Genomic DNA, 23,230 nt, shown 5'->3' on the forward strand with positions numbered 1-23,230 from the left:
TTCTTTCAACCTCTTTCCTCTTTACTCAATGAATCCATGATGTACACCACAAAATTTATACCATGTTTTGCACAGTCGGGTTTCTTTATGTGGCTATAATCTATATACTAAAATAGAAAGAACTGATAGAAGAACCAGTATAAATCTCCTAAATATATTACTGAACCTCAAACACCTGCTTTACTGCATTCGGAAGATAATGATCAGAGGAAATCCCACATACCTGAGCAATGCAGGTAAGTGATGAATTTATATCTGCAGTACATTAAGTAAAAGGAAGCCTTAAGAGGGTTGGAGATCTTTAACTTTTGTCTTTTCTAGGCAGGGATTATATGTTTAACTAGGCAAACAGACAATACCTCATACACTTTCACCTTCACTAAGGTATAAAAATAATGAAAAACTGTCCGAGCAGTCTCTCAGGAGTAGGCAACGTCCTACATCTCCCTCAAGCACTGTGAAGTCCACATTTTACATTCCAGGTCCAGTAAGAATACATATATATTGAAGATAGCAAAGAAAATGCATTAGAGATTCTCCGGTGCTGTCCAGGTGAACACTGGTAATTCAGGGTAGGTAAGCACTGACACTTTGGGATAGACCCGTTCCCAGAGGAGGATCCGCTCGTTCTCCCTGGCAGCCTGGGCTGCCGCGGCACCCCTGAAGGCCCGGGAGAACCACCAATGGAGCCACGCGCCGCCCTGCTCCAAGCGCGCTCGTCCACCGCTGCCAGCACTGGCCAAAGCTCTGACACAGTGACGTCCCCTTCCTCCAAGGGCTGAGCAACCCCCAGGAAAAGTCCAGCTAAAGCCAAGGTGATAGCAAGGGGCAAAAAACAAACAAAAAACCACCAGAATTTCCCCTTTAAAGCCTGGAGTTATCGTTAGGAGAGATACAAGGCTAATCCCTCTGCAAGTGCTACTAGGAGGCAGAACTAGGCAAGGCCAGGTGCAGCCAAATTCCTGTGTCAGGATCCAACAGGAATTTTTGTTCGAGTAAGGACTGCAGCATCACGGTCATCATTGGGCATCACGGTCTCATTCTGCCGCTACACAACTCCCTTAACTTCAACGGGAGCAGCACAAAGGCAGAACTGGACTGTAAATATTTAGAGTTCACCAAGTTAGTTGATGAAAAAATGGCCCAGCGTATATGTTCTTTGGTTCTAGACAGCCATAAACAGACCTGGAAACATACCCATAAAATGTAACTCTAGATAACTGGGAAACAAAGACTGATACTTATGCAACATAAAATGCTAAGCAAGTGCTATCTGTTGGAGAGTATTTAGAAATGCTTGCATTTAGCATTAGTCCAGCAAATCCTTAACACTCGGAGAGTAGCTCTTTTAAAATGATTAATCTCAAAGTTGTACAGATTGTACAAAGATTAATAAAAATGAAGGTTTTACAGATGAGAATGTGTGATGAAAAACAGAGCAGCTTTAGAGAGTTGTATCAATCTAAGTGGTTATAAAAAAAACTCATAAAAGATGACATTCTAATCTGAATATTTTAAAAAATAATCAAGCTGCAATTTCTCTCTCACACCATTTTTACTTTGTTAAGATGAAATTGTCTGTCTAATGTATAAACCAGCTACAACTTAATCCGAAGAGTTAAGCTTCTTTATTATTATTTCATAAACCGAAAAAGGGAAGCTTTAAGGCATACCGAGGAGAGCTAGAAAATTTCAGATGAAATGTGAATACACATTGATTCATGAGATTCAGACTTGGAAGAATAAAAAAAAGCCACGAAGCAAGATTACATTAAACAGGCACCACATTAAGACTTAATTTAATTGTGTTTCAACGCAGGAACAGGAATTTTAGGGTTTAGAAACAGAGCCAAAAAATGAGGCAAAGTGAAGGTGTGGGCTAGTCCTGTTGATAACAGAACATAAAGGAAAAGAAGTAGAGCTAATTCCCTCTGCTAAAATATTTACCATCCTAGCACCATGGGAAAAATATGTTTGGAGACAGCAAAAAGATTCTGATTAGTTATATAGAAGATCATATTTCTGCCTGTTTTTTGTCTAACACTATTAAGGAGGGTGGAGTATAAAGCTGCATGTTTATCTGCACTTTTCAAGGCAAAGGAATATTTAAAAATGTGATTTCACAGATTACAGCCCTTCTGCCATCTTCAATGAGAAAAACAGCCGGTTGATGAAATGAAGGCACTGGACCTTCAGGGGACCCTAATCTCACTGACTTCAATCGTTTTTTCTTTTACAGCTGGCCTCAGTGGAACCAGGATTTCACTCAAGACTTCCCTTCAATGAGACACTCAGCTATCAGTAGGAAAGGGGAAATGCGGGACTAGAAACAATAGGTCATCATCCATTCCAGTTCATTTCGTCTGCAGAACTGAACCCAAATAGGAAGTTTTGCATCTCCAGGTTTTACTAATTATACCTCCACAGGTGAACAGAAAAACCTTTATGAATCTCTCCTAGACAAACTAAGTTTTCACTGTCTTGCTTTAGATGCAGTTCTAATGGTGTTCTACAAAGATCATACCTAATTTTCCTTCCAGTGAGTTTGAGCAAAGAGCAATATACACAAATGTCTATGGAACACATTTATTATTTAGCACCTGAATAAAAACAAGAGGTACAAAACTAAATTTTGTCTGGTTATATATGAGATTTCAGGCGGCTGCAGGAAATACGGATCATTCCTTTTACTCCAAGAGCCAAAGAGAAAAATACGCAATGTTTCTATTAAGTCTTGCTGTTGTGCATGTGGCTATACTTCTTGTCTACCATGCGCTATCTGTTCCCTCCTCTGCGTAAATTATTTCCATGTCACTTTTATACAGAACTCAGCAAAACAGCGATGAGAGTTTTATAGTCATGAGGACTGTCTACAGCAACCCTATGAAGGGAGGCAGTATTTTCCACGCTGTACAAATGGGAAAGTAACAGAAAGATACTAAGGACAAAAACTTAGGGGAGAGACATCCACTAATTTTGAGCATCCATTCTGAGATGTCTAGGACCTGAGTTTTCAAAGTAATAAGTACAGGACCCACTGACTTTCCTGCAGCAGCACAGATCAGGTCTCAGCTGTTCCAAAAAAAACCCACCACAAACCATAAACCTTTCCTTTCAGAGCCTTGAAGTTGCCAGTTCATGCAACAACTCCCGGGGACACTACGAGAGCCCTCCCCCTTGTCTACCCGATGTTCTGAGTGGGATGGAGAAGTCTAGACAAACAGGCATCACATAATCGAAATATTAGCTCACAAGGCAGTGAAGGTGGACTACTCTCCGCTCACTTGTGGATCGGGCTTTACATGAGTTACAAGCACAGCCTGAACACAATCTTCAGTGTTAAGAACTGAACATGAGAATCTACCACACAATCTCGGGTCACTTAGACTAAATGGTAGCAGCAGTGGTCTTTTCCTCCAAAGACATCTCCTTGCAGAGAGAAGCGTATTTTGGGCTACTAAGCATCATTTTGGTTTCCCAGCAAGCAGAAATGTCTAGAATTCAATTTCTAGGACATACTCCATGTTATGGAGCAGTCTAGGTACAGCCCTTTTTATCTGCTTCTACCTGCCCCGCACCTACATCGCTCCCCGTCCCCTGCCAAACTATCGCATTCTTGTCCTCCGTCAGACCATCTCTGTTCACCTTATGTTTCCCTCTCCACCATTTAGCAACGCTGGTCATGCACCCTATTCCAAACCTTTCACTGCCCACTTCTGCTTGACACTCAAGCTATTCCTTCTGCAGTTTCCTAATACTTACACCTACTGAAGGTACTAAAAGACTAAAAGCCACAGAGACGATGAAGCTTCTTGCCCTGAGCTCCAGTATCTGACATTAAAATATCCAGAGAGGAAAAAATTTCAGCAAATCTGCTAAGTCTTAAAGCCGCAGGCTGAAGCAGGCTCCAGGCAGATAAAATCATGAGAGAGTTGCCAGACTCTTGCTTCTACTAATAACGCACAGACAGGCCTGTTGAGAAGCTTGCAACTCAACTGCAATGATTTTCACAATGGCTGAAAAGGACACAGTTTTGGCCACCTGACAATATTCCTTGCCAAATATCAAACTTCTAATCCAAAGTGAGAAGATTCTGGAGCTGATCAATCAAATATTGGCAAGAAGGCAAACAGCTAAAACCAGAATGCTACCAGAGAAACTGCTAGACAGCTTAAGCATAGAAGCTATTACCAACCCTATCTAAAATATGTGGCAATAGCTTCATTACAGTATATTAAACTTTCACTGAACATGAACCCAGAAAGTAAGCTACTGAACTGGTCTACTATCAAGTATAAGGTGCATGACCCATAAGTTTTATATAATTGTAGAGTTCTCTGATTTCTTGCAAAACTCACCGGTGATGTTTTCTTGCTTGTTATAAAGTGTAGAAGTATTAGCTAAGCTTAGCTAAGTGCTCACAAGAACTCAAGGCAAGGGAGCTAAATAAGGACTGTCATCATTGGACAGAATATAGAAGCTCCATATTTCAACAGAAAGATTGATTCCAAAATTCTTAAATTACAACTACAAGATTGAGAAAAGTATCTGAAATACTAAACGCCTGGGAATCACTTATGAACAGATCATATATTTTAAAGATGTAAATCTTGGGAAGAATACCTTATGTTCATGGCAACTGAGATTGGAGGTACTGTGTATTGTAACTCTCAGCCAGAAAAGACAGATAACTATTTTGGCTCATATTACCAGTGATGAGGCTATGTCTAGCGCTGATTTTCCACAGATTCTACAATCTTGGCCTATACCAAAACTTTCAGCTTTGTTTTACCATAGATCATTCATCTTGATTTTTGTCTTTTTTTTTTTTTCCTCCTTTCATGCATCCTAGGTCACATACTTTACACTGCTCACAGTCTGACTCCTGGACAAGTAAGAAGCCATTTATTTTGTTCAGTACTCCTTTAATATTTCTATTGTGTCTTTTTTTTTCCCTTCACTGAGTTCCCCAAAGAATAACCTCTTCCTTGCTTTAATAACTTGGACCTCGGTCAAGGTTGATGTGTTTCTCCATTTTGCAGGATATTTTCTCCAGAAGAGACAAAACAGTGTCTAATATTGCAATGACTGATTTTTAAAGGGTACAGTTTAAAGAGGAAATCACAAACACTTCAGGATAAAAAAAGTAGGAAATAACCTTTAAAAAGAGAGAGTCAGCAAAGAGGCTGGACTGTACACAACTGTGGGATTTGGGGTCTTCTTTACAGCAACAGAGCTCCTTGATGGACCTCTTCAGGCTCAAGTCACCAGTTCATTCCAGCACAGATAGTTTACTACGGTACTATCTTGTGCCTCTAACCTTCAAACACCACTTGTGAATGGGCGAGAAGCAGATGCATAATATTTTCTCCTTTATCATGCTACAGCATTGCACACAATGTCCATATTGGACCAGGTTTTCACGGTCATGGACAACTACATATCTAACGCCGGCTTTTCCAGGCTTCTCCTGTTGCTCAGCTGAGATCCTCAGCACACACTTAGATGCTGAGACCAGCTCAAAGCAAGCTGGTGGCACCTACCTTCGGCAGGAGAGCTTTCAAGACCAGTCGCCTACTCGGAGCAGAGCAGACGGTCTTTGGCTGCATCTTGACTGGGACCAAGCGCGGCCCTTTCGCTCAGGCGGCAACCGCGGCCGGACGAAGCTGCGGCGACGGCACCGTGCCAGCCGAGCGGCCCTCGCTCGCCTCCGCCGCCTCCTGCCCTGGCGCCTCGCACCGCGGCTGCCCAGGGCAGGGGCGCAGGTGCCGCCCGGCCCGCGCCCTCCTGCTGCCCCGCGCCCCGCGCAGCGCTGCCCCCCGGCGGCCGCCCCCGGCGGGGCCGCGGCGCCTCGGGGCCTTCCTGCCCGGCCGGCGGCAGGAAGCGGCGCGGGGGAGGCGGGCCGGAGCCTCTTCCCGGCAGGTGGGAGGGCGACAATGGCCGGGAGGAAGGAAGCGGGGAGGGCCGGGACACAGGACGCGGGGCCGGCGCGGGGAGGAGGCATGGCGGGCAGAGGCGACGACCCCGGGCGGGGAGCGCCGAGGGGCCGCGGCTCCCCCGCCGGCGCGGATCCGGCCCCCGCGGGTCTCCGGGCCCTGGAGGGGCCCGCGGGGGCCGCCGCCTCCCGCCGGGGCCGCAGCCGCAGCCGCAGCCGCAGCCGCCCCGACGGCAGCAGGCGGTAAGCGGTGAGCGCGGGGCGCAGCGAGCTCCGCGGGGAGGCACAGCGAGACGCCCGCCGAGGCTGCAGCCAGCGCCTGCACGCTCCTGCGGGACGAATGGCTTTGACATGCGAAGACAGGCAATCTCGGGAAATACTACCATTTCGGCCCCCGATCTGCGGATCTAGACTAAAAGTCTAAGGGAAAACTATGGCTTTTAACTATTTAACTTAATAGGCATAAACGGATCAGCAACGTAACGCTTACTAGTTCGCTAAAGGTATCGTTAAAAACACGGTAAGCTACAGCCAGATGATGACCCATTTGCAGTACTGGTCAGGATTTCTTCCGTGCTAGTGACCGTATTCAGTTTGTAAAATAAAAAATAAATTTAAACATAACTATACTAGGGTAAAAGATTACAAAATAATAAAACGCCTTACCCCTTTAATGTAGATCCCAAGTTCATTTGATTCCATGTCATGCATTCAAGCTGTGAGGTCATTTGGTATAAATTGTCACTGTTATGAAAATATCTAGAATTAGAACTAAAATTACTGTGATCAGATCAGAACTAAGTCAAAATAGCAGCATTATTATTTCTTATTTGTTTTTAAGCATATAACAGAAGCAAGTGAATTTATTCTATATAATCCCATTTATCAACATAATATCCATTTTAAAAGAAGGAAAGAACGGCTATGCAGTGAAAAGCAAAATCTCTTTTGATCTGCAGGTCTGTTCATTTCGCATTTGCTGGAAGCTGAGACAAAACTCCTTCCTTACAGAGAAGTAATACCCGATATTGACACATTTAAATTAACGAAACGAATATACGCCGACTTGTGGGTTAACAACGCAGATTATTTGCTTAAAAAAGGCAAACCTGTTAACTGCTTTAACCAGGAGTGTAAAAGATCACGTGGCTAATGGACTGAAACAGCTATCGTGACTGATGACGGATGTTACCACATGTACGGGCTCCACAAGCAGAGGAAGAACGGAGCGGCTCAACGATAAACTGCATTCACAACCGCGATATCCGCGTTCCTTCTCTCCTGGCACACCGCGACGGCCCCGGAGCGCACGGAGCGCACAGGGCGCGCAGCGCACGCCGCCGCCGCGCAGGGGCCCCCCGACCGCCTCCCCCCGCCAGCCGCGAGCGCCGGCAGCGCCGCTGGGATCGGCCGCAGCGGGCGGCGCGCAGCGGCCACCCCCGCGCCCGCGCTGCCCGCGCGCCCCCGCGCAGCCTGGGCGCCGCTCGGCGCGGAGCCCCCGCCGCTGCAGCGGGCGCTGTGATTGATGCCCGCGCCAGGGGCCGGCCGCGCACAATAAGCGCGGGGCTCCCTGTTGGTTAATTACGGCTGAACTCGCCGGAGTTGGGGAGCGAATTTAGATCACTCCGTTATGAGAAGAGGGCTTTTTTCTCTCGTGGCAGGTAGAAGCGACCTAAAAAAGTCAGATTCCAGTGGGAAGCTTTTGCATATAAAAACAAATTAAGTGACTTCAATCTCGAAGTATGTGTAATATCATTTGTCTGTATCACTGGACACTATTATTCATTAGTGTGTCTGAACTGCTATTATGCTACTACAATGTCCTGCATATCAGCTCAGGAATTGTTAAACTCTCCTGCAGTTTCCCCATTTGCAATAGCAGTTCGTGCTGGTCTGTGCCAACTACGTTTTGCAATTCCACGAATTCTTCCTGTAATGCTGCTGTAATTAATTCCTCCAGGACCCTGATTTTTATTAGAAGTACCCGCCCGATGCATTTACAGCAGGAGATTTCCCTTTAACTTTCTTTCGCCTGACAGTTCATTTATAAGAGCCTCCCCCACAATATCCACTTTTTCCCCTCCTTTGCTTTTTCATAAAGCAATACACTTATTCATCTTGTCACTAGCTAGCAGCCACTGTATTGCATGCCGCGTTTGGGTGACAGTGTCCAAAACGAACCTCTGAGAAACCAGCGCAGTTTTTAGAGGCGAAGTGAAGCCACAGCTCACTGTCCTCACCTACACGCTAAAGCTCGCTCGTGCCCTCCCCGGTTTACAGCCGCGCCTGGCTCCCTGCTCTGCAGCTGCAACAGCTTAACAAGCCGGCCGCAGCGGGCTTCGCCTCTGCAGGGAGCCCGCAGCGGCTTTCGGGCAGGCTGAGCTCGGCGCAGACGCCCCCGAGAAGCAAGGCGAGCGAAATGCCGCTCTTCTGCTGCGTCCCGCCGCCCGGTGCAGCCGCGGCGCCCCCGGCCCGGCCCGCCCCGGCCCCCCGCGCCCCTCCGCGCTGCCGGCCGGGCCCGGGGGCGGTGGCTGCCCGCGGGCAGCAGGCGCCCAGGCTGGCTCCCGCCGCCGGCCGCACATCAGGACAGGCGCGGGGCGCCCAGCCCGGGCGCCTGCCAGCTGCGGGAGCCCGGGGGCGAGGAGGGGCGGCCCGCGAGGGGCTCGGCGGCCCGGGGGAGGGCGGCGGCGGCGCCGGCCCAGCCGCCCGGGGGGCACGGGCGGGCCCGGCCGAGGGCGGAGCGGGCGCCTGCCGCGGCCCCAGCGCCGGGGCCAGGTGGGGCGCGCCGGGCTCCGCTCCCCGCGGGCAGCAAACGCCGCGTTCGCCTCGGTTTGCCCCGGGGCCATCGGGCATCGACAAAGGATTAAATATCTCGCCTCTGACATGTGATAGAGAACAGGACATCCCCGACTCCATTTGCGCTTCAGCATGGTTTATTATTGACAGTACCATAAGATGATCTCATGGAATTAACAGCTCCACTCAAAATCTCTGCTTTGAATGAGGTTTGAATTATGAGAAGGAAAGCGCAGTCTCTGGGGATATGCCTGCATTGATTCCAATCTGAAGCACTGGCCCTCCAAATGGCCACAAAGAAGACACTAAAAATAACTTATTTTCATTACAGAGATGCTTTTAAAGAGAAACGAGAGGAAGGGGGGGAACATTTCTTCAACGGGGATTAATGTAAGTTGGAGTGGAATAAAAGGAAGTCAACGCTGAGCAAAAAGGGAACTTAAAAGGAAACCAGTAGTAGATCATATAGAGTTTGTTTTGGCCTGCATTGCAGTATTACCGAGTTCCTGACCTCTGCACAGAAAGAGCTATAATCTGAACTGAGACTCCTCCACTTTTAAAGTCTTTCTAAGTGTGACTCACAGTAAATTTTCAACATTGAGCATGTTTACTACATTAAACAGCGCGAGGTAGAAAAGTTCACATCACCATTTTAATGGACCCACAAATGCTAGTCATCTAATGCACACTTGCAATCTGCGCAGGTTTGTCATCCATGTCTAGCTATCAACAGCAGCGCAGTACTCCTTGGCAGAGGAGGCGAGCTGCGCTATAAACGCAGAGTAAGTAGTTGCCGAGGCGAGAGATTTCAGAGATCCCTTTGCTTCCAGTGTAAGAATGATGGTCTTTTAACCACTTCTTTCAAGCTGTCGCCTTCCCGACCGCCTTGCCTTGGTAAGGGAGGCAAGGGAAAGGTCCTCGGCCTTGGACCCGCCCGACTGCCTTCTGCTGCCTTCCTTTCCGCACCGCAGCCCGGGCTCGCGCCAGCCGGCCGGGAGCTCCGCGGGCGATTTACGCACATCTGCGCCCCGGCCCGGCCGCGGCTCCCCGCGGAGCAGGCTGCAGGGCCAGCGGCTGCGCTCGCCTCTGCGCGCCCCGCAGCGCGCAGCCCCGGGGGCTCTGCGCGAGGCGGGGGCCCGGCGGGAGGGCGCGTGGGCACCGCGGGGCGCGGAGCCGCGCTCGGGGCAGGGGGCGCCGCGTGCGCACGGGCGGAGCGGCCCCGAGGGCGCCCGCCGCCGCCGCAGCGCAGGGGCGGGCGCCGGGCGCGGGGGCCGCAGCGGCCGGGCCGGTCGGGGGCCGCCTCGCCGGCCGCTGCCGCCGGGAGGAGGCGGGTCTGCGGGGGACGCGAGCACCGGGCGGCGCGACACCCCGCGCGGCCTCTCCCAGCCCGGGAGAGAGGGTCAAGTCGGCGGCGGCTTCGCGATGGTTTCTTGCGCGCAGCCATCGAGATGACAAGGAGACGCATCACTTGGACGCGGCTCGTGTCCGCATCTCCTGACAGCCGCTTTTCTCGCTCCATCTCTCCTCGAGGCAGGGCAACCTTTGGGGCTCGCTTCCACCCCGCAGAGCTCCGAGGCGGTGCAAAGGAAGATGGAGCCCAAGGAGGCGGGGTGCGAGGCCACGCGGGCCTGAAGCCTCGGCAGCGGTGCGTGGGCGAGGGACCGAAGACCATGGTCGCGACGACGGGCTCCGCTGGCTTCCGCACCCCTTGGGCTCAGCCCTGCGGCAGGGCAGAGGGAGGGAGCTGCGGCCGTCGCCGCGGGGTGGAGGCGAGGGTCCGTGCGCTGGAGCGGAGCACCCCAGCGATGCCGGAGATCAGCACCGCGACCGGTTTCACCCCTGCGCGCTCCGCGCAGTGGCCAAGCGCGCAGAGACGCGCACCGAGCACGGCCGCGGACAGCCTTACTGCCGTCCTCTCCTCCCCCGTCGCTCAGGCGCGGCAATTGAGCCAGCAGCTGTCAAAACAGAGCTGGCAGCCTTGCCTTCGACTCCGAAAAGCAAAATGAATCTTGGCAGAGCGGGTACGGAACCAGTATCTTCTTTAAAATGATAACAGTAGTAAATAGTAATAAAGATTCCAGCAAATCGGTTTTCAGCGAGTACGGTCGTTTTTCAGGCCATTGCAAATGTGGCTAATGAGTCACGTTCACTTCTGCGTGGTAATTAGTCACCCACTTTCCTTGATTACACTCACTAGGAAAAACACTCGTGCAGTAGGAAAATCAGGAAGGAAAAAGTTTCGTTTTTTTTTTTCTTCAGATGCTTTTGAACATTTGGATGTGGGGACAAGGGGAGGCAAGACGGGAGCTCACCCACCTGTTCAGCCTGCTTGGAGCAGGCTTTGTACAAATAGGAGTTTTCCCTCGCCCTGGAACAAGTTCTGCCCTGATTTATACCCCCACGCATCAATATTGGCTCCAGCGAGGGTTAAGGGCTTAATCCTTATCCTAATGAAGTAAGTCGTAAACCTCCCAGGGAGCTGAGTAGGATCAAAGCTAACGTGAGGAAGAGATGGGCTCTGCAGCGTAGCTCAAGTCCGGCGGGATCCCAGCTCCCCATTCGTGCCGGGCTCCGGGTCCCGAAGCAGCAGGCCGGAGGGCGGCCCCGCTACGGCGATGCCAAGCCGCGCTTGCACTCCTTCCCGCGATGACTTCCTCAGCAGAGGCACGGGCTGGAGAGATGGAGGAGAGATCCCCTCCTGAGCTCTCGGCACAAGAGATTCCAATTTCCTATTGGAATCGTGTATCTCAGGACTGGGCTTGCTCCATTAAATATAATTAGCGCAAGTGAGAACGATTACACCAGCGGAAGGACAAGAAATCGCTTTCCACACCCCTCTGCAAGAAACGGAGCTGCCGTCGGGGAAGTGAAAGAGGGGTTTGAACAGAAGCTTTTGCACCGGCTCTCCTGGAGAGAAGCCTGCTACTCGAGGGAGAAGCCCTAGCCTTCCTCGCTTGAGTCCTGAAGCCTGCAGAGCCAGTGCCCGACGCGCAGATCTGGGCGGAGCGGGGGAGATGCCACGCTGCGCGCAGAGGCCGCTTCCGCGGCAGGGCGCGGGGCCGGGCCGCTGCCCACGCCGGGGCGCCGGGCGGCGCAGCGAGCTGCGAGGCGCCGCGGGCTGCGGAGCGGGGCGGCCGCGCTCCCCGAGCGCCGGCTGCCCGCGCCGGCTCAGCGCTGCCCTTCCGAAGCCTCCCTACAAATCATATTTATAGATTTCCCCGCGAGGCGAGCAATCTCTGTCACTCCGGCGCAGGAGTTCTCCCCGCCAATTATTCTGCAGGCTAATCTCTCTGGATAGGCTTCTTTCCTTCCTTCATTACCTCATTCCCTCCTTCCCTTGACGTCAACTCACGTTCATTAGCGAAGCGGCTTCTGGAAGTGACAGAATTTTGTTGTCCCACGTCCAGTGTTGATTAGGCAGGGATGATATAGCCAGCCTATAAGAAGAGCCGCTAGCTCCTTCCTTCGCAGAGGCATATTGTTTTGTGTGCGCGAGTTACTTAGCAACTCGGAGATATGGGACTGGCTCCAAGTTCACAAAAAGTTGAAGAATAAATTTTGGGTAACTTCTTTGCTCACTAAACACGTTGTAAAACTGCAACAGGCACGCCCAGCCCCCATGCCAGACCGAGGAAAACGGGAAGCTGCGTTTGCAAAGGACACTTGTGTTTGCAAAGACAGTTCCCGCTTAGAACAGAATTCCAGATACACCTTTCTCCCAGCAAGGGTATCTAGTACGTTTATTGCCCCGTTTTCAGAAAATAACCTCTCTGCAGGCCAGTCCCCTTCGCTACCGGGAGCCCTCGGAAGGCTCTCGGTACGCAAGATGAAGCCTCTTGACTGAGCTAATTTTTAACGGCCCGCCCGGTCCCTGTGCCGCGCTTTGTCCGTCGCCGCTGCTCCCCAGCGAGCGGCCGCGCTCCCGCCCCTCCCGCCGCCAGGGCCGGCAGCGGGCCGCGGGGCAGGCGCGCAGGCGGCGGCCCTTCCCGGCCTTCGCAGCGCCGCGCCGACGGCTGCGCTTTGCGGGGGCCGCGGGCCGCTGCGGCCGAGCCGAAGCGCAGGGGCGGCTCTGCGCGCACCACGGCGGCTCGGGGGGGACCGCGCCCGCCGCGGGCAGCCGGGGCGAGGCGGGGGGCAGGGTCCGGGCCCGGCTCCGCCGGCGCAGCCCTAAGGCCGGCGGCTCTGCTGGGCTGCGCGGGCGGCTCCTGTCGGCACGGATGGGCGGTGAGGGCGCGTCTGGGCGAAGCGCAAGCCCTGCGCACCAGCGGGCCCCGGGACAGGCCTGGGGCAGCCCGGGCAGCCCGGCCCCCGCCGCCCGGAAGCGACCTGCCGCCGCAGAGCGGCCCCTGCGCCGGGCGGCGGAGCCCCGGGCCCGGGGAAGGGGAGGCGGCCAGGGAAGGCTCCGAGACACGGCGAGTGCCGCGGTGGGGGGGGGGGGGGCAGCCTGTCTTTTCTTTTTGTTTTTAGTATGTGTGAATCTTTTTTCTTTTTGAAAAAGTAAGAGGAAAAATCGATCTATTTGCCTGCAGAAAAGAGAAAGCAGTTTGAACGACATGCGGGGGAGAGGCCACGTCCGAGCAACAGTCAACGCGAATCTCGTGTAAAGCAGAGACGGCAAAGCTCCCTGCCGGAGGTACCTGTTGTAGGGGGTCCGGAGGAGCAGGGCCTGACTGCCCGTGCAGCTGTCTGTGGGGGTGTGACAGCCGTACACCGGGGGAGGCACCGAGTACTGCTGGTCACCTGCAGAGAGAGCGGGAGAGAGTTAACCCGGGCTGCGACCCGCCTTCTTCCTCCAGCCCAGCGCTGCAGAGGGGCTGGCGGGCCCCACCGCTGGCCCTCGGGCCGCGCCAGCTCCGTGCCCGGCCCGCACAACCGCAGGACCGCGGCCGCGGAGCGCAGCGCGGGGCGGGGCGGCGCCGCGGGGACACATTGGGGCGCGGCGCCCTGGGGCCCCCTCGGGGCAGCGGCGCCCGAAATTACCTAGCGAGGTCTGCTGGCTGATGGGGTCCTCGTGCTTGAAAGAGTGGTTCGTAAACTGCGCAGCATGGTGCGACGGCGTGTGGCCGTAGCTCGGGGTCCCATCAAACGCCACGGTGCTGTAACCTGCCGGGAGGACAGCGGCCGAGTCAGGAGGCGGTCGCCCGGCCCTGACCCTGCTCAGCCCCCGGCCCCCGCGAAGCGTCTCCGAGCCGGCGTCGAGCAGCAGGAGCCCACGCTCCCCCCCCCCCCCCCCAACGACAGGCACCGCAAAGCCCCCACACAGCCGCCGCGGGCTGCCAAATACTTTGCATTTATTGCGCTGCCTCCGGTCTGCCTTCCCCGGGCACGCTGGCCGCAGCGGGGAAAAACATACCAAGCGTTTGCCCCTGCACTCATTGCCCCCATCCCCTCGCCTCCCCTCAGCACGCACACACACGCACACGCCTGGCGAGGCGGCAGGCGCCGGGCGGTGCGGGAGTACCCCCGCGGCCCGGGCTCGGGGGAGCGCTGCGGGGCCGCGCCGGGCCAGGTGCCGCGGAGAGGGGCGCAGGGCGGCCCCGCGGGAGAGGCGAGCCAGGCAGCCCGCTGTGAAGGGCGGAAAGTCGGAAGTCTCGTTCATGTTTAAAGAGAACAGATCGGCTTCGGCAATAAAAAGGATGTTTTCATTAATTGTTGCTCATATTAAAGAGGAAGATTCCCATCTGCTCTGTGTACTCCTCTGCCGTTTCCAATTTAGAAGTTACCCTTTAATCTCTCTCTCTCTCTTTTTTTTAAGGGCAGCTTTTTGAGGAGTCTGCAATAAAGAGGCGGAATGTTACATGCAAAAATAAAACTCCTCCTTTCAGCGAAAATTGCTCTCCAAAATAATAAACAGCTTATTTTGTTTCCTACACCGAGCAGATTCAGATGGAAAGAGACCACCTCTGCTGACCCCGGGCCGACACTAAATCGTAAATCAGGTGCTTGGACACCAACTTTCATTAATGACTTGGAGCTGGCTAAACAACTTCAGCTAAAAAAGTAATTACAAAGTAATATTATCTCAGAGGCTTCTCGGCTCATCAGTATTTGCCCCAAGAACCAAGCTCCTCCGAGAGTCACTCTTCCAAATAACAAAACAAAACAAAAAGTCCACGTAGGATGGGAAGATAAACCAACTCAACCACGAGCACTCTCTCACACACATTTCTCTTTTAACCTACTTATTCTAGCAAGGGCATCCTCTACGGAACCGTTTGCAACCGGCATGTGACTGCAGGTTAATGCTGATTATTTTAATTTTGAATGTGGAGGTTAGTGGATACGGGGCCCTCGGGGCTGCCCCTCGTCTCCTTTGGGACGCGTCGGGTTGGGGCTCCCAAGTGCTCGGCGCTGTACAAGAGACCTGCTTTATCACCGCCACCAACAGTCACCGCAATTTTTCAGAGACAATAAAATGGAGAGGCAGCAAAGGGATCCGGTTGTTGCTTCTCCATTTTATTGTCTCTGCAGACAGCCTGGATCCAGCGACGTTACAGAATTTAATTAACCTGCAGGGCTGTGCAGGAGAAATGAAGGGAGCAATACGCACGGGAAAAAAGCGTAAAGACTTTGAAACCTTCACCTTCGCGATGATTTTAAGCCAGTCCTCGAACTCCAGGGCTGGGATAGAAATGGGACTTACTTTTCCCCGGCCAAATCTATTCCACCTTCCCCCTTGCAGAGCTCCCTCCGCGGCGATGCAAGCAGCGCTGACAGGCCGGTACCTTACCGACTCCCATCCCACAGCTGTTTCTCGCTGCATTATCTCCTCCCTTAGCCCTCGGGGTAGAGGCTCAACCTTCAACTCCCTTTTCCCCTTTTCCCTCTGCCTCTTTTTTTAACTTTCTGAAAACACTGACACTTTCTACGTTACTTTTGGCCCGGCGCAGACTTTTGGTGACCTTCAAAACTGTGCTCGGAGCAGAACGATGTTTTGGCCGCATTTTCCGGTGTTGCCTGACCCAAAGCTTCAGGAATGTGATAAGAAAGTTGAGTTCTGAACCGAGCTGCCGATAGCGAGGTCTCTTTAATTAGGGCGTTATCAGAACCAGGCCTGATTAAAATGTGCTGAAAATAATTAAAAGTTGCACATCTGCTGGAGAACGGGGCCCGCTGGAGGAATCCAGTTGTTGGAGGAGCCCATCTGGATGAAAGAGACAGGCGAACGGGAAGGGGAAAATTGGGCAGAGGTTTCAAAGCCGTATTTCCCCCCACACCCCATCCCAGACTTGGCAGAAATGTCACCGCAGAGCCAAGGTAGTGTCTTTCCCACGGTCGGGGGAACTGGCTAAAAAAAACCGACGAGTTCAACCTTGAGGAGAGCCAAAGCAAGAACATTTTATCCATCCCCCGAAAAAAAAAAAGAGAAAAGAAAGCAAACACCCTTTGCCGAATTCCTCTTTGCCGAAGCAGTTAGCTGCGTGTCGCTGAACACAGTTGTGCCTAAGCCCAGCGCTGCCGTGCGGGGACACGGCCCGAGCTGCGGGGAGCCCCCCGCGCCGGGCGCGCAGTGCCCGTCGTCGCGGAGCAGCCGGGGGGAGCCGGTGCCCCCGGGCTCCCCGCGGAAGGCGCCTTCCGCCGGGCTCTCGCGGGGTTCCCACCCCCCAACCGGGCGGGGGGAGCTGCGGGCATCTAACGCGTGAGACATGTAACGCCAGACTCACACCTGCACGGCTGGAGCTGAGCACTGCTCGCAGAGCCCAGCAGATCGGCTAATTTCTGAATCTGGGCGCTCCCAGCCACCTACTCTCCTGAGGACATACCGGTCCCTCACAAGTTGCGGGGTCCGCCCGCACTTAGGCATGCTCGGGCCAAGGCAGCTGCCAGTTCGGGCTCTGCGTTTTTGTGCATCAACGGCTCCGTTTCTCTTTAGGGTGGTTAAAATCAGACGAAATTGGAAAGAGCGGGAGCGCAGCTACCTTGCCCATCACCGACCCGGGCAGAACTCGCCACGCTCGCGCACCCCGGGCCAAGTTTAAATTCGTCACCCTCCTCCCCGCCTTCTCGTCACCATTTCTGGCCTGCGATTAAAAATCCTCACTGAGAACTTCTCAATTTCAGACGTCTAAACACACCCCGCCGAAGGCCTTCCTTGCCCGGCGTGCTCTCTGCTGGGGCATCGCAGCCTGCTCCCGGCCGCCCCCGCAGCTACGGGGCACACGGCAGCGCCCGGCTGCGGCCGACACCGCCCGCCGAGCTGCAGGGACGCTGCGCACCTCCCCGAGCCGCGGCCGCGGCTGCGCGCGTCCCGGGGCGCCCCGCACCGCGTCCGCCCTCCTTACGGCCCCGCGCCGGGCGCGCAGCGGCTGCAGCGCCGGGGGACGGGGGCAGCGGCGCCGCGGCACTGGGGCTGCGCCCCGGCACGGCCCGGGGCGGCCTCGCTCCCCACGCAGCTGCGCCGAGCGCAGCCAGCGCGGAGCCGGCGCGCTGCTGTGCGCTGCCGCGTTGCTGAACAACCGCCTCCCGCCGCCGCCGTCGCCCGTCCGCCAAGCAAACGTCCCCTTGGGTCGCCCCCGGCCGGGGAGCCCACAGCCCGCACCGCCGGGCCTCGGCCTCCGCTCTCGCCCCCGGCCTTGCCTCCCTTCGCCAGCCGCCAGCAGCGGGACAACCCGAAACGCCCGGGTCCTCCTGGGCCGATCACCCCCAGCCCCTCTCTGCGGATGTGCGGCAAGCCGTCGTCAACGTACCCGCAGGCCTGAGGCTCCCTCCCGGGCCGCGAGCGAGCGAGACCGAGCCCCTCGGGGCAACACGAGCCCCCAGCCGGCGTTTTCACCCGCTTGGCGAGGTCGCCAGCGACCCCGCGGCAAGCGCAGCGAGAGCGCGGCGAGCAGGCCGCGGGCCGGGCGCACTCCGGCGGGGCCCCGCACCAGCCGCCGCTCGCTCTCCCCCGTCCCCTGCGTCTGGGGGCCGCGGCGGAGCGAGCCCCCCCGGGCAGGCTCCGCCGGCAGCTCGCCCGGGGCCGGCAGTGCGGGGCAGGCACTCCACAAACGGCGCTTTCGGGGGAAACGAGACCCGACGCTCGCCGGCAAGCTCTCTGCGCCCTCTCTCCCTCTGCCTTCTTCCTCCCCGCTGTGCACCAGCAGATGTTTCAGCTGCAGCCACTGGAAGAAAAACTATTAGACGATAACCCCGGTTCTGCACGCGGGGGCTGAGCGATAGCCCCGGCCGTGCAGCCCACGGGAATTTCTCAGGACGGTGCAAGCAGCGGAGTCCGCAGCGCTGCACAGTTCAGCCTCCTCCAGCCAGGGAGATGCTCAAAAGAAACTAAAAGCTATTCCCCGGCTGGCCCACGCCGCTCCTACGTATATACCCCGGCCTGGGGGGATGCAATGCTCGCAAGGTCAACTCGGCAAGCGACTCGGAAGCAGCAACACGTGAACAACAGTCTTCGGGGTTCGGGAGGAGGCTTGGAGGTAATTTCCCCTCCCCCCCCCCCCGAATATTTTTAGAGAGATTCGTCTCAGGGCACCGGCCCTGTTTCTACTACAGGACTTGCGCCATCCCCGGCCCAAACAAAACACTGCGAGGAGAGAGGCTGCTCCAAGCGAGCGAGGGAAGCACCGCCAGCCCGGCGGGGAGAGCCGCCCGCCGCAGCCCGCCGCAGGGCCGGGGGGGGGGGGGCGGGTAGGCGCAACCTGCGGCTCCCAAGCCTCCGCGGCCCGCCGCGGACCCCGCGCCGGGAGGGAGGCAGGCACGGGAGGGCCGGCTCGCCTCGCCGTGCCCGGCCGGCTGCAGGCGGGATGGCTCGGCTCGCTGTTTACAGCGAGCGCGGCCGGCAGGGCAGGGGGGGCCTGCGGGGGCGGCGGCCCCCGGCCCGGGCGCCCGGCGGCGCGGCCTTACCCTGGTTGCGGATCGCTTGCTGGCTCTCCAGGCAGTTGGGCAGGTAGGGCCCGTTGGGGAACATCCGCGCCTGGCTGGAGGGCGGCTGGCTGGGCGGCGGGGCGCCGAAGGGCCCGTAGCGGCAAGCCCCGGCCGTGCCCGTGAACTGGCCGGAGAAGTGGACGGTGAAGGCGCTCAGGTACTGCTCCTCGTGCGGGTCCGAGCCGTTCCAGCTCGGCTCCTGCTTGATGAAGGAGTGCGGCCCCAGCGAGCCGTAGGAGGCCCCCGGGGGGAAGTCCAGGACGGGAGCCCACTGCGCCGCGCTGCTCACCGGCATGGCGCAATTGCTGTTGCCCGGCAGGGAGGGCACGGAGGGCAGCAGCGCGTTGAGATCTCGCACGTCGGACCCCATCTGCTCGCAGACCTTCTGCCTGCCGCCGGGCAGCCAGTCTGCCCCCGGGCCGCACTTATTCCAGGACACCTGGCCCCTGCCTGCCAGGCCGGAGGCCGGCTCCGGCTGCAGGCACCAGGCTGGCGAGCTCAGCCCCTTGGGGGAAGTTTGCTCCGCGACGCAGCTCCCCGGGTCCAGCCCTGCGGGAGCCGGCAACAGCGACAGGGAAAGGTTGTTCTCCAGGATCGCCTCCGGGGTCGCGCCCGCTCGCAGCGCAGGGCGGGGTGCGGGTGCGTGCGCGGCTGCGGGTGCGCGCCAGGGGGGCACAGCCGCCTCGCACGCCTCACCTCGGCTGCCTGTTCGCCCTCAACTTTGCAAAGCTCAAATAGAGGCGCTTGCCGGGGAGGAGGAGTCAGCCACGCCGATCCTCCATTCACACAACCTCCGCCGAAGGGCTGCCCACAGCCCGCTCTGCTGAACCGAGCCAGACCAGACACGCGGGGGGAGGGGGAGACGAGCAGAGCTGGGGATGGAGGGGGAGAGGTTACTGTGGGAGAATATATCTCCTCTACACATCACTCCCACCCTTCCTCTGGTGCAAGCGCCACTAAATCTCACCCTAACATCCCTTCGCTTTAGGAGAGACTTGCGAGATTGTTAGAGGGATCCAGGTGGCCAGTAAGTACGTGCTGGACGACTTCCCCCGCCAGCTCCGTGCATGTCCGTGGGGACTCCCGAGGGCGGCGGGGTCGCAGGCCCGGGGGACCGTGTGGAGAAACCTCCGCCCTTGCACGAGCGAGGGGAAGTGACCCGGCCCGGGGCGGGCCGTCCCTCTCCCAGCGAGGGGAAAGTGTCTTTCCAGGTGCCTCTCGCACTGGCGGAGGCATCCGCATCCCCCTGAGCTCCTGTGGGGCGCGGACTGCCTGCCAGCCCCCCCCCCCCCCCCCCCGCCCCTGCCCGAGCAGGCACCCGGCGCTCTCCGTCCCTGTCCGGACACGTCTCAGGGGGAGCCGGCCGTGCCAGGGCACCGAGGGCTCCGCCGGGGCGGGAGGGGAGGGTGCCCTCTGCAAGGGGACCAGGGCCGGGGGGGGCCAGCCCCGTCCCTCCGCCGTGCCCGTGTGTGAGAGGGAAGGAAGCAGCTGGGCAGGCGGGCGAGGGTCTCCGCACAACAAATAACCTGCCTCGGGGCATCCACCTGGCACTGCTCCTGGGAAGCCCTGGCCTCCCTCTTTCCCCCGCAGCCTCCTGGCATCCCGGCGGCAGTGGCGGGAGAGTCCCCGATAGCATCCGATACACTGTCCCCTGACGGCCCCTCCAGGCGGCACAGCGGGTTCGGGTCGGGTCCTGGCAGCGACTGCCGCCCCGAGCGGGCGGTGCGGCGGCCGAGTCCCGCGGGACGAGGCTGTGCCCGGCGCGGGCAAGCGCGCCCGGGGGCAGGAGGCGGATGCGAGCCGGCAGCCTCCCGCGGCCCCGGGAGCCCCTCTGCGGGCGGGAACCGCTCTCACCAAACGGCGCACGGGGGATCCTGCCCCCTTCGTTCAAAACTGCTCATAACCATCAGCTTCTGCAGGGGGGAATTAGCTCCTCCGAGCGCGCGTGTGCCAGCTCCTCGGAGCTGCATGTCGATGCACCGCACTGGCAGCCGAGGGCTACGCGACTCGCTGCCCGTGTCGCTTGCGGCTTCTCCCCAGGCGCTATGAAACCCGCGGCACCGCAAATGCTGCTGCGGACACGGCGAGGTCTCGCACGAACGCAGCGGCGCAGGGCGCGGATCCCCCCTTGCCGCTGGAGGAAGTGAGAAGCGAGACCTCTCTTTGGAGCTAAAATAACAAAACAAATACAATGAACATCTACCTGCCGCCTGAAAGATCGAACCCGCTGTCTGCCGAGCGACAATTCACGCTTCGACACCTCCTTTTCCCCACCGCATTACAGGTTATCACAAAGCACCGCCAACCTTGAAACGATGTTTTAAAATTCAAACGGTAACTGCTAGAGCAGAATAAATTAAAATGGCTTGTTATTAGAGGAGCTAAGCTTTAATATAATTTTCTTTCTAAACTATTTAACCAAAACGGTCATTTTTGTTATTAGTGAAATTACTTTAATTTTCACTATCTTTAAACAAATGGCTTTTAAATCGCCTGTTTTGATTTCTAAATTTATTTGTTACAGAAATCTACGTGTAACGTAGTAGTGAAAGACTTGCTGATTATCTTGGCCAATATTAAATATCACCTACGTTTGGAGATCTGCTGCTTTTGATGAGTACGGAGGAAACTGAAACAATCTCGGAACGGTACTGGTGTAAACGCAACCTATTCTCGTACTGCGGGCAAAGCGCTCCCTTCGCTTGCGCTGCCTGACCGAGAGCTTTATTTCTATCCCCTGGTCTCTCTTTCTGACTCGGCGCAAGTCCTCCCCGTACGCTGCACCCATCTTTTGACCCTGTACCCGCAGCGTCTTTTGGGAGACCACGGGACGGTACCGCATCGGTTGCCGGGCTGTTTTGCTCATTTCTGTGACGGTCCAACACCTGATGTCGGGCCCATTAATCTTCGGCTCTAAAATCTACAAAGTACCCACAGAAATAGAAATCTTTGGCCAGTCTAAGTGGAGTATTTTATGTCCTGTGAAAACTACACCTCTCTTGATACAAACAGAAAGTCTTCCCTGACAAGGACTATCTTTTGAATTACCGTGTTTATTTGTTTTTCTTGAAATAACCTAGCTTGATAAATCTTCTTTAAGGGGAAAGATGTTTTGCTGATCGCTTAGGTCTGCGTTATTTCGCCTGGGGGAAGACTTGCCGAAGTCCTTCCAAATCTTCGCCTCTCTCACATTTCCCGGCGGATACAACCAAGCGCCGAAACAAATAGACCTCTGCGGCCGCAGCGCATCCTCCCTCCCCGCGGCCAGCGGCAGCGCCTGCAGCGACACTGGGGGGAGCCGCGCAGGGCGGCGGGGGCCCGGGGCGGGCGGCGCCGCCGGCAGCGCGCAGCGCCGAGCACTGGCACCTGCGGCCGCCACGAGCGCCGGGCGCGCGCCGCGGAAGGGACGGCCCGGGCGGCCCCAGCGAGGCGCAGCGGCCCCAGCAGCGGGGCGGCAGGGACCCTTCCACCCCCGCAGGCCTGGAGGCTGTGGGGAACCGGCCAGCGCCACTTTCCAGAGCCGCTTCCAGCACCGGGGCGAGATACAACCCCCCCCCCCCCCCGCCCCGCTGCGAGCAGAGGCACTTTTCCAGCCGGAGCCGCGCACTCGCGGCCCAGGCCAGCAGCGCCGGCGGCGGCGAGGAGGCCCCGGGCGCAGGCGAGGCAGCAGGTCCCCTCCGCAGCGCCCTGGCAGGCCGAGAGGAGCCGCCCCCCGCTGCAGGCGACATTTGCTCGCGTCTTCCCCGGAGATCCCCACCCTGATTCCGATCTCAGTCCGGCGTAAATCACCCTGCAACACACTGCAAACCGGGCGTCCGCATCCGGGCCTCGGTGCCAAACTGAAAGCCAAACTGACCGGAGAGATGGCAGCTCTTGGACAGCATCTCCTTTGCCGGTGGCCAGACCCAGGCGGCCCGAAACTTTTCGCCCTCTCCCCTCCAAACTCGGCCTGATCCAAATTTCTGCTACGTAGCAGTCAGACAGGCGTGTTCTGCCCGCTATTCCATAGCTATGGTAATTCCTCGTAAATACTCAGTCTTCGCTTGTGCTCAACGGCATACTCCGCAAGATCAAACAAAAGCTATTTCCTGGACGAGGATTATTCTACTGAGAGTCCCACTCAATTCCGGGCAAAACGGGCTCGGGAACCTGCGCCAGCCCGAGCACCGCTGAAGCACCTCCCCGGCCAGCGTTTCCCCTTCCCGCTTTCTCCCCTGCCACTCTAACCAATTAACGGGCCGGTAATTCTTACTACACTTTACTAAACTCCATAAATGATCCCCCCGCGGCTCGAGGGTGGGGGAGAGTGACTTAAACAGAGATAAATCCCCAGCACTTCCAATCCTGTTCAAGCCGTTCACAGCACACAGGGGGATCTGTCTCCTTTCACTCAGGGAGCTGATCGGAGTTTGATTATTTAAGTGCCAAGAGCAGCAGAAACAAAGCTGCGAACCGTCTCCAGGAGCCCAGGGTGCAGGGAGCGCCGGGGCTGAGCTAGGGGCAGGAATCCATCACGGCGGGCCCGATCCCGCATTCCTCGCCGCCTTCGCTCGCCCCGCGGCGCCTTCCCCCGCGCCCGCGGCCCCGCAGCAGCGCCGGGGCTGCCCGCGCCGCGGGGACCTGGGAGCGCCCGGCAAG

At 56.8% G+C, this 23,230-nt stretch overlaps 1 protein-coding gene and 1 long non-coding RNA gene across 11 annotated transcripts in view; one reads left to right on the forward strand and one right to left on the reverse strand.

The window, feature by feature from the left end:
- Nucleotides 1–23,230, reverse strand: part of WT1 (WT1 transcription factor) — a 98,578-nt gene that overhangs the window by 20,468 nt on the left and 54,880 nt on the right. For 3 of the 10 annotated variants that reach the window (XM_064512918.1, XM_064512915.1, XM_064512917.1), the window contains exons 1-4: nucleotides 18,572–19,061; nucleotides 13,712–13,834; nucleotides 13,369–13,471; nucleotides 6,602–6,679 (exon numbers count right to left, since the gene is read on the reverse strand). In XM_064512918.1, coding sequence (XP_064368988.1) covers nucleotides 6,602–6,679; nucleotides 13,369–13,471; nucleotides 13,712–13,834; nucleotides 18,572–18,962 — 695 coding nt within the window. In that variant the 5' untranslated portion in view covers nucleotides 18,963–19,061. Of the gene's footprint in view, nucleotides 1–6,601; nucleotides 6,680–13,368; nucleotides 13,472–13,711; nucleotides 13,835–18,571; nucleotides 19,304–23,230 lie in introns of those variants that run through there. The other 7 variants (XM_064512920.1, XM_064512919.1, XM_064512923.1 and 4 more) reach the window with 5 other exon arrangements.
- Nucleotides 19,511–21,545, forward strand: LOC112996481 (uncharacterized). Its single transcript, XR_003262451.2, has 2 exons — nucleotides 19,511–19,619; nucleotides 21,117–21,545. It is a non-coding gene; the product is annotated as an uncharacterized LOC112996481 (long non-coding RNA).

This window comes from Dromaius novaehollandiae, chromosome 5, assembly GCF_036370855.1.
Source record: "Dromaius novaehollandiae isolate bDroNov1 chromosome 5, bDroNov1.hap1, whole genome shotgun sequence".
In the NCBI taxonomy this organism is placed as follows: Eukaryota; Metazoa; Chordata; class Aves; order Casuariiformes; family Dromaiidae; genus Dromaius; species Dromaius novaehollandiae.